Here is a 19360-nt window from a genome sequence, read left to right on the forward strand (position 1 = left end):
TATACGTTATTCATAGTAACGTTTTACTCCTAAAACGTTATTGTGAGTAACGTCTTACTCTTAAAACGTTACTCACAAAAATGTTTTAGGAGTAAAACGTTACACATAGTAACGTATATCAACCTAACGCTGTCAGTTTTTAAAAATTGAAATATATCCTAAAACGTTACTGTGAAATACGTTTATTCTAGTTTTGTAAAATTTTGAAAAAATATATTATTTTGATAAATTACTTGATATAATGACTTAATTTGGTAAAAAATTCCTACTTTCCTTAATGCTCTCTTGTGTGAAAATTCAAGTTAAGTGTCATAAGGTCTACATTCATGTAGGTTAATTGTCAAATACCATATAACTTACTTCTTTTTTTTATTTAGATTTTTCTAGCTCATATTTGTTTCCTGTTGTTTGTTAGAATTCTATTAGGTTGTGGAGCCTGATTAATATTTGATGTACTGTCATATATTAATGTTCACGTGGTTCAATTTTAGGCTATACTATTTATTCTCTGTAACCTAAATTATTCTGATTTATTAATATATATATACCCCACCGCCGTAGAAATTTACTCATGGGGTGTTACCACGAAATATTGATTTCTCTCTTTCTCTCTCTAGATCTCTCATCTCTTTTTCTCTAAAGTTCTTGTGTTCTTCATTCATCAAGTGTGTGTGTGGATTCGATCCTAACAACTGGTATCAGAGCTAAGGAGATTCAACACGATCACTGAAGTGGATGTATTAAGTTTGATTGTTCTTTTGTTTAAATGAATGACGTGGTTTGAATTTGGTAATTCTTCTATCACTATATCGGTATTGATTTCTCTGGTTATGCATATGAATTAAGGTTAATTATAATTCCCGCTAAGATAGGTCTCGTTTATCGACAATTATAATTTATAAATATGGAAGCTTTATTGGCATAGTTATTGCCGCTAAATAAATCCCGCTAACAGTATTTACTTTTAACAACAATTTAAAAGTTTTTACCGGCATCTACATAAATGCCGCTAAAACCTTAAGCGACACTGGATGCAATGACATTAGATTAAATGCCGCTAATGGTTTTTGTGGCAATAAAAATTGCCGCTAAAAAGAAACTTAAATGTCACTATAAGTCTATTTTGTTGTAGTGTATATACCTTTAAAATACACTATTAAACAGTGCAAGATTAAAAGGTCATTTCTAAATTTTGATATCGTAACATCAATTTTGATCAAAATTAAAATATTTTTTAGATCCTTTTCCCTAATGATTTTTTTTTTTCATAAATATTCCAAACAGTACATACATCACATAATCAATTCTTTTGAGAGAGAAAAAAAGTGCTAAGAAGAAGAAATAGTAGTCCTTTGCAACCTTTGAAAGGCAAGTATAAGAGCTTATTTAGCCTGCCAATAACTGTTTATTCATATAGGTTTTTGTCACAATTTATGTGACATATACTTTAATCAAATATAAATTTTAAGAAAAATAGAATTTTTTTAAAATTTGTGATCTAATATCATTATACATTATTTAATCCAATAAATAATTGTATAAAAAATAGGGTTTGGATGCGCTATTGTCATCTCTACTAATATTATTTAATTCCCATAATCAAATACTATAAAATACTTTAAACTGGATTATGTTTTTATGATTCTCGACAAGGATATTTTATATGTCATTCTCCTGTTATATACCTTGTGCAAATTGTAGCCTGTCATTACTTAAAAAAAATTAATTAATGTCAAATCCTCTTAATGATATTTTACTAAAAACTTTTCTTGAGTAGGAATATTTGCCACATGTGATCTACGGTTCAAATTATCCTTTATTGATATTTGAATAATCATAAGATTAGTTATTTGTAGTCTTCAAAACTATTATAATTAAGAGTAAATAAAAGGAAAAAATTCTTAAATTTCTAAAATGATAAATAATTTAAAATAATTATTTATAAAAAGTCACAACTAATAATTTAAAACTAAGGAAGTATATCCCCCGTAAATGAACTAGATCATAAACTCAAGAGTATTTATATGTACTAGAGATCATTTTATGGCCTTAATATGTATATTATGTATATTTGTAATTGTATTGGACATTGCTCAACCTTAAAACTGAAAAGCATAACAAAATAAAGAGTAATTAACCATACATTATAGTATAAGATATTATTATTTGTTCATACATCAAGAACTTAATCAAATAGGTAGATAAAACAACCATCCAAAGAAGCTAAAAGACTCTATGTATAAGTTGTATATATTTATTATATAAAAACCTCCAAATACGCTTGTTATTATATAATTACTTTTTATACCCAAATGGCATTAGCCCTAATGAGCAATTGTTTAAGTTTGCCCCTCACATTAAGGCTCATTATCTCATTTGCACCACCAACTAACTCTTTCCCTATAAATATTGTTGGTACACTTGGTTGACACCCTAGCTCCATCAATGCCTTCTCCATTTGCTTCCCATTTGGATGTGTATCAAGCTCGTAAACGGTAGGGTTTGCTCCAAAGCTACGGATTAGGGTTTCAATGCTATGAGAAATGCAACAACTACTCTTTGTGAATATCACCACCGCGCTTGATGTTCCCAACTTCATCACCATATCCATATGTTTATACAACTTCAAGAAATTATTAAATTATGAGTAGTTTTGCCAAATGCCCAAGACTTATATATAGCTTTTAGTGAAGAGGAAACTGAAGAAGTTGTGAAGGATACAAGAAATGATATATGAAGGTTTGTGAAGTAAATATGAGGGTTGATTTGTTGTTGAGATAATTGAACCTATCTTGAAGCTATATATAGAGGTATTATTATATTATGTTAGCTAAAAGAGGGGGGGAAAGTGAAAATTGTTGGATGGATATATGTAGATTGTTCTTGATCAATTGTATGATAAGGACATACTATACTCAAGATTGAAAATGAAAAGAATATAATCTATCACCTTTTAAATATTCCAAGAACATTATATTGTAAGGTCATTATTCTCTATCTTGGTTCGGTTTGGGGTTAAAAACAAAAATTCATGTTTGAACTGTATGATCACTTCATCTTTAACTTAAATTGTTACGCAACAGATCAAATCACATTTTTATTTACTTAACTACTATGTCTTGAACATATCTTTCAATTGTAAACTTGATCTAGTACGTTGTTGATAATTATTTTTAAGTAAATTTCTAAAAATGTTGACTTTCATGTTCCAATAATTACATTAAATCATGAAAAGTGTACATATACATTTAAAGTAAAATGTTTCTAAGAAACACTTATCCACTATTGATTCATTAAATTGAGATAAGAATATAAAAACTATTTTGTGAATATTTTCCTCCTCAAAACAATGTATCTGCTAAAAGGAAAATAGAAATCTACATATCCAGCTGGAGTGATCTTTTTGAATAATATCTTACTTTTAATTTGAGAAAAAAATATTATTATTTTTTTGGAATATATCCTCAATAGACATGCTGTTAAAACAAAGTTCCGTACCACAGAAAAAATTTCCTATGTCAAACTTGGTACAGATTCCCTTTGACAATTTGGTACAAATTATTCAATCAATGAATAAAAAATGATCTCTTACTATATTGAAAGGTCACATATTACTTAGTTAAGGTATAAAAATGTAACGACTAGGTTAGTGAGAATAATTTGATTATGTTGGATTTTCAGTTTGTAAATTGCATTTTGGATTTAAGTTCCTATTTTTTGGATTTTAGATTTTGTATTAGATTAAATTTTGTGAATACTTTGAAATTATTATAATTTACAGGGAATCCTATCTATTTTTCACGATTTAAAAATAAACGTGATAGTACTTGTCTTTTCCTACAAAGACAACTCAGCCTCAACCCGTACAAAAACAAAAGAAATATGGAAAATAGTAAAAACAAGAATAAGATAAAGAGGAAAACTTATTCTTCTGTTAAACACTCTAAAATCAGGTTGTCACCTGTACAAGTCACTAATACATAAGTACAAGTATTATTCTTTGTTTCTCAAATAGAACAAAGTGTAAGAAAAGGAAAAAGAGGATCCGCTGAATAACAAATAACTAGCTACCTCTTCAAGCTAAGTTCTTGACAAGCTTCGGATCAAAGAAAGAGAAAGAGATCACATAGGTTCGTGCTCGGAACCTTCAAAAGTGTAGAAACAAAAGTTGAGTACCAACAACACGATGCACAACATGCTTTCTACTAAACAATGCAACTAGCTGCTAGAAATTGAATACCCTCGACTCTCTAACCAAACCTTCTCAAACTACAACCTGCACAGAAAAGTCCAACCTAACCTAGTTGTCAATCCTACAACACACGACTCACATGATGCTCAATATTTGCAGCTCAAGGACCACAATTCAACAATTGAACGAATCAAATAAGCCAACCTCATAGTCAAGTAGTTCAGTCACACATAACAAGTTAATTAATTTCAAGTATCAAACAGGTCACACCTGGTGAGAACATTGAGGTGCCCAAGGAATACCTAACCAAGACATTGTTACTGATACTGGGTGCTTGTTTTTTCAAGGTGGTCCTCTAAAATTGTGATTTATTTTTTAGACTATAATTTAGATGGTGGTATTAATTGATTTTTGAGATTCAGCCCATCAAATTTTTGTTTAGGTGATTTAGGGCATGTTTGGATTGGCTTTTGGCTCATGACTTATAAGTCAAAAGTCATAAGTTAGGATTTCTAATTTATGACATTTGACTTATTTTTATTATTTTGACTTTAAAATAAGTGCTTCTAAACACTTTTTAACTTTACATAAACACTTTAAAACGGCTTATAAACTATTTTGACTTAAAAGCACCTACAATAAGTCAATTCAAACGAACACTTATTCGTAATTATGTTGTTGATTGTATATTGATTTTATCTATCAATGCAAAGAGAGGAACTAAGAGATCTTATGGAATTTGATAAGTTCTTACTTGATGCAAGATTCTTAATGCCATATTCTTAGCTAACAATCATTGATCTTGGAACTCGACCCATAGAAGAGTTATTTCACTATCAGTTGGAAATGATGACCGAAAGGGTTGGACGATGGCAACGTCAACTAAGATGGTTCTCTCTCCCTTTCTATGTCCCAATTCCTGTGTTTAGGTCCCTACTAAGCAGAATTCGTAAACTATGCAAAGGCTCTTTGAAGACTTTTTCAAAAGTTTTTAGCAAAAAAAGCAAAAACAATTCTCAACGCCCTTACGAGGATAAACCAAAGTCAGTCCAAAGGCTAAATTTTCACAATTTCACAATTTAGAATCCCAAATCCTCAAAAAAGACTCATAATGTAAAATTGACAATTCTCATAGATTAAATTTCACATTTTGAGACTGATGGAATCGACGAAATTCCATTTGGGCATTCAAAACTCCAAAAGACACAAACCACTCTCTTAACCACTTAGCGTTTCAAATTCAAAACTTACCAAATACTCTACTTTTAACTCAAAGTTCAAAAACAACATTTCAAACTCAGCAATGTCAGCATAAAAGACTCAGGGTCGATATCACGAGGGGCAAAACGGTAACTTCACAAAAATTTTCCAAAAATGACCGACGGAGTCATGGACATTAATCCATTACACATATCTCCAATATTAATAAGTCCAATAACATATATCTCCATTAGATACATATTAGTCTCCTTGTTTAATAAGGATTTTATTGTCATGTATATATAAACGCTTAAACTATCATAGATTCAATAAAAAGCTGCGTGAATAATCAGTGGATACAAAGTTTTTAGCCAAAAAAAAAAAACAAACTCAAAGTGATAGATCCACATTCAATTTGCTAGACGAGTATTATTAGAGATCGTTTGATAGAAGGTACCCTAGTTCTAGACTATTATCAGCTAGTTGTATATCTTATAAGTGTATGATGATGACTCGTATATGTAATCTTAATTTCCCCATATTTACGATAGTAAACAATGTACATTTATATCCCTTACATGAATATGATGAAATTTTCTTTATAACTATCTTGGATCCCTATCGATAATATATGTGGCCTTTCGAGGTAGTAAGAGTGCATTTTATATACTTTTATACAACCAAACTAGGAGAAGCTTCAAAATATTCTCTAAGGTACAGATCGTATAATGTGGACTTGATTTCAACAACACGTCTATATAAGGATATATATTCTGAAAAAGATTTCTTTTCTTTTTCTAGAATCAAAAGTAACAGAAAATTTTTTTACAATGTTGTGGGAATATTTTAAAGGTGATAGATTATATTCCTCTCATTTTCAGCTTGAGTATGTTATGCTAGTCATACAAGTGTAATCAAGAACAATCTAGATATATCATATCATCAACTTGTAATTCTTAGCAATTTTCATATTTTTTTTTTTGTCTTTTAGTTAACATAATGCCTCTATATATAGCTTAATGTTTGGTTCAATTTTTGTCAACAACAAATCAATCCTCAAATTCACTTCACAAGACTTTAGCTATCACAACTTCTTTCCTCTTCACCAAAAGCTAATTATATACATATTTCTTGGCATTTGGGCTAAACTACTCATTGTTTCTTGAAGTTGTTTCAAAATGGATATGTTGATGAAGTTGGGAGCAACAAGTGCCGTGGTGATTTTCACCAAGAGTAATTGTTGCATTTCTCACAGCATCGAAACCCTAATTCGTAGTTTTGGAGCAAACCCTACAATTTACGAGCTCGATACACATCCAAATGGGAAGCAAATGGAGAAGGCATTGATGGAGCTAGGGTGTCAACCAAGTGTGCCAGCAATATTTATAGGGAAAGAGTTAGTTGGTGGTGCTAATGAGATAATGAGCCTTAATATAAGGGGCAAGCTTAAACAACTGCTCATTAGGGCTAATGCCATTTGGGTATAGAAATTATAACAATGACTTGGTATAGCAAGTCTTAGAGTTTTGACAATAAATCAACCCCATTTGTAGAGTTTCTTTTTAGCTTTTTAGCAAAGGTTTCTATGCAGCAAAGGTTGTGTTTTTCTCCCATTTTAATTTGCTTTTTGATGTTATACTAAAAAATGTCATAGTTTGGTCATAGCTTGTGGCTATTTTACTTGTTCACAGCTGATGACATGAAAGTTCATAACAATAATCATATCTTTATGTATTGAATTTTAATAAAGTATCAATAATAGTTTATATATATACTACTTTTTAATGGCTACACCTCTTATGTTCTACTATCATTTTTACAATATATTTTGGATATTTGACGAAGTACATCATATGCGTTGGCTTAGTCAGTAAGCCTAACAAAAAATGTTTCAGTCTTGTCTGACTCTATTTCATTTAAGATAAATTTTAAGAATCACATAATTTTAATATGAAATTACAATGTATTCCTCTTTAGTTTCTAATTACATTGATCTCTTAAAAAGTAACAAAAATGGGATACATAATATGTAGCTCGGGTACATTAAAGAGTATCTCGAATACATTATAACATAAACCAGATACATAATATGTATCTAGAATGTATTAAAAACTAATTCGGATACATTAAAAACTAGCTCGAATACATTATAAAATATAGCGGACAAATAATATGTAGCTCAGATACATTGAACACTTGCTCAGATACATCAATATGTAGCTCGGATACATTAAAGAAATAAGAGATTTTAGAAATTTTTAGAAATAAAAGGAAGAGTATTGAAAATAAGGAAAACATAAACGTGTATTTCAGTAATTTTTCCATATATCGGTGGAACTTTCCAGGAAAGATTGAGATCGTAAATAGGTTGGAAGTAGGGGTGAGAGTAGTTTGGGTAATCACGAATTTAAATTCGAAATTTGTTCAATTTTTGGTTCGTGGATAAGATTTTAGAATCTCACGTAACTAATAAATATAAATTAATTATATTAATATATAATTTACTACTTTTTGTACCAAAAAAAAAATCCCCTCCCCATTTCCCAAACCTCAACCCCAATTTTACTTTTTTTTTGTTTTTTGTTTTTAAAAAAGAATTAAGTTGTAATTTTTTTGGTTTTTAGATTTGGTACTTCAAATTTTTGGATATTTCGAAAATATTATATTTTATATGTAATCATACCATTAAACATTAATCCATTACACATCTCCAATATTAATATGTCCAATAACATATATATATCCATTAGATTAATTAATTAGTCTCCTTGTTTAATTAGGATTTTTGTCATGAATTATATAAACCCCATATGTAGGACAATAACCAATGTGCATGTATATTCCATACATGAATACAATGAGACTCAAAGATCATAGACCTAAATAGATTTTATTTTATTTTCTTAGATCCTAAAATGTGTCACACAACTAACTAGCTAAAATGATAATATATGTGGCCTTTCGAGGTAGCAAGGGTGCATTTTATTCTATACCAAAACGAATTTTTAATATATCAACACGTCTATATGAGGATATATATTCTTAGAAATAAAAAATTAAAAAGGACTTTAATTTAGTGAGCTTACAATGTTCTTGGAATATTTTAAAAGTGAGAGATTTTGTTCTTTTTACTTTCTGCTTGAGTATGTTATGCTACTTTAGATTTTAGATAAGCCATGCAATATGCTCTTATTTTCATACAAGTGTAATGAAGAACAATCTAGATATATCATATCATCAAGTTGTAATTCTTAGCAATTTTCACCTTTTTTTTTTTGCCTTTTTAGTTAACATAATACATCTATATATAGCTTCATGTTTTGGTTCAATTTTCTCAACAACAAATCAAGCATCAAATTCACTTCACAAAACCTTTATCCTTCACAACTTCAAATTTCCTCTTCACTAAAAGTTATATACATATCTTGGCATTTGGCCAAACTAAGCTATACTGATCATTTCTTGAACTCATATAAAACATGGATATGGTGATGAAGTTGGGATCATCAAGCGCGGTGGTAATTTTCACCAAGAGTAGTTGTTGCATTTCTCACAGCATTGAAACCCTAATCCGTAGTTTTGGAGCAAACCCTACAATTTACGAGCTCGATACACATCCAAATGGGAAGCAAATGGAGAAGGCATTGATGGAACTAGGGTGTCAACCAAGTGTGCCAGCAATATTTATAGGGAAAGAGTTAGTTGGTGGTGCAAATGAGATAATGAGCCTTAATGTGAGGGGCAAGCTTAAACAATTGCTCATTAGGGCTAATGCCATTTGGGTATAGAAATTATAATAATGACTTGGTAGAAAGTCTAGGAGTTTTGACAATAAATCAACCCCATTTTAATTTGCTTTCTAATGTTGTAAAAGAAGTTATACTTTGGTCTTAGCTAGTGGCTATTTTACTTGTCCACAGCTGATGGCATGGAAGAAGTGTTTTATCGAAAAAGTGATTTATAAAAGAGTTTATTTTATTTAAAGGTATTTTCGACTTTTTTGGAGTCGCCACTTAATTTTGAAAAAATTAAGAAAACTTGTTTTCAAATAATTAAACAGAAAATTGTTTGAAAACTTAAGGGTTCGGGATTCCTATTAGCGTCTTAGGAAGGTTTTGAAAAAGCACCTAAGATGCTCCGCTAACTACGGTTTTCCAGCGACTAACTTATTTGACTAATTTGTTTTAACTTTGCAAATCTTTAATCTATCAAACTTCTTAAAATCTTATCTAGGCAAATTTTTACAAGTCGTTGAAATATTCATGTTGCCAACTTTCAAATTTAAACATCTATTGCTTTAAAGTCCAATTTTAGTTTTTAAGTTTGATAAAATAGAAGGCGTCGATGGGGGTTTGGAGTTTCCTAACTCTATGCTAACGATATTTAAACTAAAACACACAAGCAAAGAGTAAAGGAGAGAGAGAGAGAGAGAGAGGGGGGGAGATTTGGGTCCAACTTCAGTTCTGTTCGCCTTGACCGAATATTGGACCCACCTGCTTTTGGTTATTTGACCCGTTCTGTACCTGTCCTAATCTAAACATACAAAAATAGGTACAAAAAAATAAAACCATAAGGGCTTAGGCCCATTACAAATGAAACACAAAATATAAAAAAAACTAAAGAAGTCTTCTAGTTCGTCTTCTTCAAATTTCTTCAACCTTCACGAAATTGGCTTCATACGTTTGCCTTGACTTGATAAAAGATTGAGCCTTTACGGCTCTTCCGTAATGCAAGGAGGGAAGGGAATCCCAAACGGACTCGAAGGAGTTTTCACATGCCACAAAAACAAGTGAAATGAGAATTGGCACCTTAACCAGATAACTAAAATAAATACAGAAGGAACATTTTTCATGCAATTAATCATTTAAAACAAACGTAAATTAAGCACATAATTGCAAAGAAGACATATAAGACGAGTTGATACACAACATCGAAGATAAAACTTCCAAACAAAAATGCTTGTTCGATCAAACTGATGTACAGCAGTCCAACACCAAATTGAATTTGAACAGAATATAAGGAGATGAGTGGTCTCTTATCACAATTCCCTCATTTGGCTCATGAATAACACTAGAGTGAATATACATTATATATGCATTTTATTATTATTATTATTATTATTTTACTGTAGTGCCACAAGACAAACTCATATATGTAATATAAAAATAATAATAACAAATTTATTTGAGTCACCCAAAGGCAGATGGAGGTAACCTTTTATCGAAACTTTGACGGAATAAAAACATACATAATAGCTTACTAAAATCATTTGAGTTAGTGGAACAACAAAGATTTCAAGATGGAGAGAATAAAATATGAACTAAAGGAAACGAGATACAACTACATCATGCGATTTCCTCACTTGACCTCAAAAATTGAACTTACATACATAACAACATTGATGTCGAACAGAATAAATCAATCACTATGTGACCTTCATACGACTGAGAAAGACTCAACACGACCCTCAAGGATTAAACAAAGACACAGCAAGGATGAACAACATCACATTTCAAACTATAGATCTTCCGAAAACAGGACAGACTATGGCCAGCAATCATACACAGAAAAAGAAATAGAAGTGGAACACTACAACGAGAGATATGATGTTACCTTTCTAAACGCAGCAAAGCTGGGACGACGAGCGAGATGAGCGACGACTTCCACACACGAAACCGACAGGGAAGCACTCCTTCTTCTTCTTCCTCGCTAAACAAAATAGCTAACCCCCAAAAATCCAACTCAAAGAGAAGAGTTATAGCTCTCAACCATATTTCCTCTCTACAACAGACAGAGGAAATAAAAAAACAGAATGTTCCTTTCGAACCTCAAAATTTTTCCCACCCAAAACATCCAACCCCCTTCCCTGGAGGAGATGAGAGTTTATATAGAAGAGAAGATTAGGGTTTTTTGGGTTAGGAGGGCGGGGGAAAATCGGGAAAAGGCTTGGGGTAAAATCGATATTCCAAGTCTCCTTTTGAAATTGAAAGAAACCCTGAAGAGATAAGGTTGGCAACGAGTAATACGAACTTCGTACGATTCTTCAACGGAAAAAGAAGAACAGCCATTCGATTTCATCCCAAGGACAAGGAGAGTGATGCGATATCGCCACGTCACTCTCCCTTTTCGTACGAGTACGTTACGCCTCTCTGAAGACAGACACACAAACAGACAAGGGAAGAGAGGAAGAGCTGTGACGCGCTATACGGGAAAGCTACGCGAGGGAGAAAACAAAACGAAAGGAAAATTCCTTGCGCGTGAGGGAGACGCAGGCGGGTTCTGTTCTGGGAATTTCTGCGCGTAAGTCTGTTCTCATGCGTGGCTTCTGGGAATTTTGTCGAGTGGGTCACGTTTGCAGGGGGAAATCGCGTGAGGGAAGGGAAAGAGGGGAGGGCGTAGGGAGACGCGGAACGCGTGAAGGGAAGGGATTTCGCGTGGGGAGAGAGAGGTCGGCCTCGCATTCTGGGAATTTTCGTGGCTGCGTTTCCTTTTCTTTTTGGGTTCGCAGCTTTCTGGGAATCGTTTTGGCATTTTCTATTTCTGGGAAGGAGCGTGAGGGAAGGGGGAAGAAGGAAAGGGGGGGCGCGTCTTGTTCTGGGAAGGGAAAGAGAGGAGGAGAGAGAGCGTGGGAGGGAGTCGCGTCGGGGAGACGAGGGAGAAAGTGTGGGAGGGAGTCGCGTCGGGGAAAAAGAGGAGGAGAGAGAGGGCGAGAGCGTGAGGGAGATTTTCTGTTTTTGACGTTTTCTGTTTGGGAATTTTGTGTGGGTCATTTGAGGAAGAAGAAGGGGGGAAGTCGGGTTTGGGTCGATCGGGTATTGGGTCGGGTTAAACTTAAAGTGTTTGGGCCTAGGAATGGTTTGGGCTGCTGAAGGAAATTGGGTTGGAGTTAAATTGGGGCTGGGAACAAAGATTGGGCCTGGGATTAATTTTAAGTTGGGTTGGTTTCAAATATACACAAGATATACCGGCTATATACGCAACTATGTAAACATTAAATAGTTATATTTTCGCAAAAATTATAAAACTAATTAATTTAAGTGATTTGGAAAACTCATGAATCTCACTAATTAAATCATACCGGCGCGGGTCAAAATTGGGTGTCAACAACTGTCCCTCATTCTACTTGGGTTGATGCAAGCAACTCGAGGAAAATGAAATTGGCCGAACCAATTTTGACCAACTCCATTCGCTTCTTTTAAGAAAGGATTTGACAAAGGGTTTAGAAATTATGGCCGAACCCTTGAATCGGGTTTCCTACATATCTCAAGCTATATGAGAATTCAAGCCACTTGTAGTTCGATAAGCTTGATTTACCGCATGATTTTGAAAGAAACAAAAGCTACCTCGACACCGAATTATGAAGGTATCGAAATGCTCGAGAATAGAATTCGAGAGCGAATGTTGGAATACAGCTGAGTTTTTAACATTGAATCTGCCTACATATCCATAAATCGTCGGAATCAGGCTGCGTGTAGTTCGACTTAATCGGTGTAAAGGAAACCTATTATGCTAGATAACCTTTGGTTTTGGACAAGTGACAAATTAACGAGTATGAAAAGGAGGCTTGTAACCTCTTTGCCATGAATGTGGCGCGCTTCACACCATAATTAAGAACTTACACGGACATAATTTCTAAAGCTCTTGGCGTATTGTCACTCGGATTGAAAACTTGCTTTCAATAAATCGAAACTTCCGGATGCGAGACTGAAACTGACAGGACTAAAGAAAGACCCGCATGTCTCGAGAAGGTGGTTCGATTGTGGTGGAAGTCGCTCCTTTGCTCGCGTCCTAAGAGTTTGACATTCCTCTTTGGACTGTGTCCCAGTTCGCTGCTAAGAAAAAGTTCCACGTTGTGCTGCATCCTTTTTTATGTCGTCCGCACCTGTGGTTTTTTTTTTTGAGAATTCATCCTTTTGGATGCTCTCGACAAAGACTGAGATAAAATTCGTCGGTTAAAAATGCAATTAGGGTGGGAGACAGTGTCTTTTTTACTGTGCCGACACTTCATTGCTCTCCTCAAATCGACGTCGACTCGATCGGGTCTGGCGTCCAGCAAATAAAGCTCGTGTCTCGTTTTTTTGCAATATAATATTCAATGTACTCTATACTTGATGTTGAAATAAATAAATAAATGTTGATGCGATGTTGATGTTGATGTCTCTTTTGTCGTCATCTTCGATGCTCTTCTTGATGCTTTTTTTTATCAAAATAAAAGATGTAGTTGAGGCCGACGGATAAATGTTGTTCTTGGGACACACAGTTTCCCTTTCTTTATCCGTGCATGTCCTCTTGCGGGGCATCAATATCTTCCCGCGATGCGTTAATTCCAACGAGGTATAAAGCCTTTTCGCGATATATAAATTTGACGAGGCAGGAGATCTTCTCGTCGTGCATAAATTCCAGCGAGGTATAAAGCCTTCTCGCGATATATAAATTTGACGAGGCATGAAATCTTCTCGTCGTGCATAAATTTCAGCGAGGTATAAAGCTTTCTCGCGATATATAAATTTGACGAGGCATGAAATCTTCTCGTCGTGCATAAATGCCAAACTTGCGATGCATGATTTTTCGCGATGCATGACTTTCGCAATGCATGATTTTTCGCGATGCATGACTTTCCGCAATGCATGATTTCTCGCTATGCATGATTTCCGCAATGCATGGATATTTATATCGTCTGTGTTGATGATAACGGCAAGACGACTTCCAGATAATATATCGATTTGATCGATAACAATAAAATAACTATCTCTTCTGGCGTAATGCGTTGTCTTGATTGACAATAATTATCTTGCCTTGATAATGTAATGCAAATAGCGTCCTTTACGGAAATCGTGAAATCTTCGTTGAGATTCCTGTTTGAGTCACCTTTGAATCTGGCTAGACACCCTTCGTGAATTTCATATTGTTGGGAATGTCTTGAAATAAACAAACGCATTCCCAAGCATCTTTACAAGAACGAGATGAACAGCCTTCTGCTTTCAGTAAATCACTGGTTTTGGAGATAGTTTTCTCCTCTTTGGGAGCTCTCCGTAACGAGATGGATGACTCGATAATATTTCAACTGTAACGAGGTGGATGACTCGATAATATTCCAACTATAACGAGGTGGATGACTCGATAATATTCCAACTGTAACGAGGTGGGTGCTCAATAATATTCCAACTGTAACGAGGTGGATGGCTCGATAATATTCCAACTGTAACGAGGTGGATGCTCGATAATATTCCAACTGTAATGAGGTGGATGCTCGATAATATTCCAACTGTAACGATGTGGATGCTCGATAATATTCCAACTGTAACGATGTGGATGCTCGATAATATTCCAACTGTAACGAGGTGGATGCTCGATAATATTTCAACTGTAACGAGGTGGATGGCTCGATAATATTCCAACGGTACCGAGGTGGATGCTCGATAATATTCCAACTGTAACGAGGTGGATGGCTCGATAATATTCCAACTGTACCGAGGTGGATGCTCGATAATATTCCAACTGTAACGAGGTGGATGGCTCGATAATATTCCAACTGTAACGAGGTGGATGGATCGATAATATTCCAACTGTAACGAGGTGGATGCTCGATAATATTCCAACTGTAACGAGGTGGATGGCTCGATAATTTTCCAACTGTAACGAGGTGGATGCTCAATAATATTCCAACTGTAACGAGGTGGATGCTCGATAATATTCCAACTGTAATGAGGTGGATGCTCGATAATATTCCAACTGTAACGAAGTGGATGCTCGATAATATTCCAACTGTAACGAGGTGGATGCTCGATAATGTTCCAGCTGTAACGAGGTGGATGGCTCGATAATATTCCAACTGTAACGAGGTGGATGACTCGATAATAAGTCCATCCGATTCAAAAATAGAAACCTGCAATGGAAAAGCATATACACGAACCACTTATGGGGTGGATCGCCTAACAAACTATATGCTAAAGTCTTTGATTGGCCAATCAAAACACATAATCCACTTATGGGGTGGATACCCAACAAATAAGAATTATGACTCTGACATATTCAAGAAACAAAGTACGTCGAAATTGCTACGCGACAAACATATTAAAAACTAAATTGACGTTTATGCACGTCGCGACTATGATTCTGTTCTTTAAAAGAAAGAATTGTCGAGGTGAATGACTTGATTCATTCGCAAGAAAAATAAAGACACTCTCGTCTTTCTTGACAAACTCAGCAGAATTTGAGTTTGTTGCTGTCATTTTAATCGTTTATCGAAAACTTGTAACAATTCGATAATTTTGACTGTCGAGGAGATATTGGTCATCATCATCTTTCTGATATGATGGACTCGGCAAATTCTCTTGCAACACTTCTAAGTTAGTGTCACTTTGATCACCTTCAAAATTTGATGTTGCTTCAATATACGACTTTATCAATACTATCACCTGCAAATCTCGACACCAAACATTAGTATCGATGATGAAGTAAAGAATAAAAGTAGAATTGAGGAACTAGATTGAGTCACTTGGCTTATCCATATTAGGTTATGATGAGTCCAACGGTAACTTTGATCATGACGCATAACTAGCAATCCTCCTGCATCTTGTTTCTTGCAACTTGGAAGAATCTATCAGTGTTCGGCCTCAACATTCCTGCAAGATAAAAAGAAACTTGTTTATCACTTGAGGCAATATAAAGCAATAGAGATAAAATGAGATTGAAGATTTTCTAGGTTTCGCTGATGAGTCCACGATGGGTGCAAGTGACGCCCTTTGTCATTCATGACAGCTTTGTATAGCCATTTTGTGACTTCAATGTTCCTGCATCCAAAGAAAAATTCTTAGTTTGAAGGACTGATCTGTGTTGGTCTTGTCTCCATGCTCCTTCTTGCAGTTGGCTTACACGCTCACCCGTCCTTTATGTGACATATTTGATGGAATTTTTGAGGACCCTCCTCGAAAATTTGTCCCGGTCTACAATATATGAGAACTCTCATAAACTTGCTCTGTTAACTTTGAGGTTGCTCATTCTGGAATTTTGAGGCCCCTCCTCAAAATTTCGTCCCAATTTACCTCAACAAGTAACAAATGACATTTGTGGAATTTTTGAGATCATCTCAAAAATTCTGTCCCGGTTGCAAACTAGATTGTCGTAATTTTTGAGATCCATCCCAGGCTAACTCCGTCGAATTTTGGTCTTCTGTTTTGACATGTTAAAGAAGTCCAACTTTAAATGAATTTTTGAGATCCTCTCAAAAATTCTGTCCCAGTTTCCATTATGAAGAGAAATGGAAATCTTTCTGGGTATATGACCGAGCCATTGTAGCGCCTACGTATCCCGTTGGATCAGGAATCAGGTCGAACGTAGTTCCCCCCCTCAGGGATTAACCAAAATAGGAAGTTTTGATAATGAAACAACCGAGGCCGACATAGACCGCCTACGTATCTCATTCTTGAGAATTCAGGTCGAACGTAGTTCCAACAAGGAAATGTTAAGGAGATAAATGGGGTGACCGAAGCCGACATAGGCCGCCTACGTATCTCGTTCTTGAGAATTCAGGTCAGACGTAGTTCATTCGGGAAATGTGCGATACATTTTCAAAAGAAAGGTAACAAACTTCATATACCAAATTTAGCCAATGTTGGGCATTCTTCTTCTCGACTCAGTTCAGAAATGTCTTGTACTCACTTTCGAGCATCCCATATGTCATCCATTCAGGTGGTTTCCTCAATATTGATCAAGTTGTTGTTGATCATGTTTTGTATCTTGTGCTTCAGAGTTGAACAATTCTCTGTGTCATGTCCAACGGCTCCTGAATGATAAGCACATCTGTGGTCAGCTCTGTAAAATTTTCCCAAAGGATTGGCTGGTCTTCCTTCTATAGGATGGAGCACACCCATTGCTTTCAACCTTTCATAAAGTTGAGTTTGAGACTCCCTTAATGGTGTAAATACTTTAGGAGCCTTCCTAAATTTTGGGCGAGGAAATTTTTCCTGGCTGACACTATGGTTTTGATATTTCCGTTGAGAAGCTGACCTCGTATGAGTAGCCGTGATCATACTTACCTTCTCCACTTTTCCTTTTGATTTATCCATATCACTGATTCTAGCAGATTTTCATTAGATCGCAATGCGGTAAGTCTGGTGAGATTTCCAGTCTTGAAACCATCTTCCAAAGCTTCTCCCACTTTGACAATCTCGACAAACTTTTGTCCCATCATACACAACATTCTTTCATAGTACTCAGGTTCTTGAGTATGAATAAACATTTCGGTGATCTCACGCTCGGACATTGGAGGTTGAACTCTCGCGGCCTCTTTTCTCCAACGAAAAGCGTACTCTCGATAATTTTCTGTAGACTTCTGTTTGATCTTCTCCAAGTAGTAGCGATCTGGGGCATCTTCTATGTTATGCCCAAATCTTTCCGTGAAATCCTTTGCGAGTGCATTCCAACTTTTCCATTGTTTCAGCTCCTGTGATGTAAGCCACTCCAGAGCTTCTCCACTTAGACTTCGACCAAAGAGACGCATCAACAATGCTTCGTTTTTACCGACTCCCACGAGTTGATCACAATAAACTTTCAGATGAGCCAGAGGATTTCCTGTTCTGTTAAAAGTGACAAACTTTGGCACTTTGAACCCTTCTGGAAGGTCGAGATTCGGGTGGATGCATAAGTCCTTATAGCTTAATCCATCAACTTCGGAAATATAGTGCAACTCCTTCATGGCTTTCCTGATCTCTTCTTTCATATTCAGCTTGACTACCTCTTCTTTTGACCTCCACTCTCTCTCTCCTCTTCCTTATAATGATCAAGCTCGGAACAGTTTGCATAAGGTCCGTTTGAAGTTGGGATTTGGAAAGTAGTCTTTTGGGGTATGGGTGGAACAATGGAAGGATTCTGGGTATTTTGAGTGGCTTGATAATTTTGGGGAAAGTTTGAGGATCAGTATTTTGGTTTTGAAGATGAGGGAAGGTTTGAGCATTGTTCGTATTTTGGTTTTGAGTGAGCTGAAGGATTTGATTGGTATTGTGAGGATGATGTGGTGCTTGACACGATGTGGTGGTGTGACAGGGATTGGGGGTAGTTGAGTCAATGGTAGGAGGATTTTGAGCGGGGTTAGAGAGAAGGTTATAAACCTGTTCCGCGTTCGAGGGAGGAAAGTGGAGTGGAGGTCTTCCGTCTCTTGGAGGGTTGAAGGATGAAATTGGATTAGGCAAATCTCGCATTCTTTGCATTTCGACCCTCATTTCGGCAATTTGTTATATCAACTGCATAATCAATTCATTTTTATCAGCGGCGGCGGGTTGAGCCACGACAACATCATTCATGTCAACCTCATCATTGTTATCCCCCATTATTGTCCTTTCTTTTGCAAATTTTGATCGGGGAAGGAATTTTTTGGGGCCTTAAACCTTGTAATATGCGGATGATAAACCAACTTACCAACACAGATCAGTATTAAATACCTGTCAATGAAAAAACTCAAAAGATCAGTATGTTAGTGCCTGGAGGTGGTAAATAATACAAGATACCACATTTAGGTGTAAACACATAAGAATTGCTTTATTCGGAGATAAACTGGCTCACCAATATAGAAAAATGACCAAATAGACAGGAATTTATCTACTTGACTTTGGCATTTAGTGAATAAAAATGTCGACTTGAGTCGAGACAAAGTTGACGGTATCTTTCATTACCGTACTTTGATTTTGATTGAGATGTAACTCCAATTTCCTGGCAGGAGTCGGAAAAGATAAAATATCTCAAAATTCTTTTGGTTTGAAATGATGAACCTTTTCTGACATAAAGTCGTCTTTTTTTTTTTAGGAAACTTAAGACTCGAAGAGTATTTGGACGCACTTTTGATAGTGACTTGATATTTGTGCTTACGGGTTTTAAAAGTATTTGAAGAAGAGTGAGCCAAAATATCTCCAGATAAAACAACATATTCACATAAGCAGTTTATAAACAAATATTACGCGTTCTAAACAGATA

General features: G+C 35.2%; 4 protein-coding genes across 4 annotated transcripts; 2 read left to right on the forward strand and 2 right to left on the reverse strand.

Annotated features, from left to right (window-relative positions):
* Window positions 1-2123: 2123 nt before the first annotated feature.
* Window positions 2124-2611, reverse strand: LOC101252074 (monothiol glutaredoxin-S1-like). Its single transcript, XM_004236670.4, has one exon. The coding sequence runs from the start codon at window positions 2609-2611 to the stop codon at window positions 2303-2305; it is 309 nt and encodes a 102-aa protein (XP_004236718.1). The 3' UTR covers window positions 2124-2302.
* Window positions 2612-6570: 3959 nt separating this feature from the next.
* On the forward strand, window positions 6571-7183 carry LOC101251769 (monothiol glutaredoxin-S1-like). The gene has a single exon (XM_004236669.3). It carries the CDS (start codon window positions 6571-6573, stop codon window positions 6877-6879), a length of 309 nt encoding a protein of 102 aa, XP_004236717.1. The 3' UTR covers window positions 6880-7183.
* An 18-nt stretch (window positions 7184-7201) lies between these two features.
* On the forward strand, window positions 7202-9376 carry LOC101251465 (monothiol glutaredoxin-S1-like). Its single transcript, XM_004236668.5, has one exon. It carries the CDS (start codon window positions 8872-8874, stop codon window positions 9178-9180), a length of 309 nt encoding a protein of 102 aa, XP_004236716.2. The 5' UTR covers window positions 7202-8871; the 3' UTR covers window positions 9181-9376.
* A 7703-nt stretch (window positions 9377-17079) lies between these two features.
* LOC138347838 (uncharacterized) lies at window positions 17080-18113 on the reverse strand. Its single transcript, XM_069296384.1, has 2 exons — window positions 17431-18113; window positions 17080-17332 (listed from the first exon to the last, which is right to left on the reverse strand). Exons 1-2 carry the CDS (start codon window positions 18111-18113, stop codon window positions 17080-17082), a joined length of 936 nt encoding a protein of 311 aa, XP_069152485.1.
* Window positions 18114-19360: the final 1247 nt, after the last annotated feature.

Source organism: Solanum lycopersicum, chromosome 4 (genome assembly GCF_036512215.1).
Source record: "Solanum lycopersicum chromosome 4, SLM_r2.1".
NCBI lineage: Eukaryota > Viridiplantae > Streptophyta > Magnoliopsida > Solanales > Solanaceae > Solanum > Solanum lycopersicum.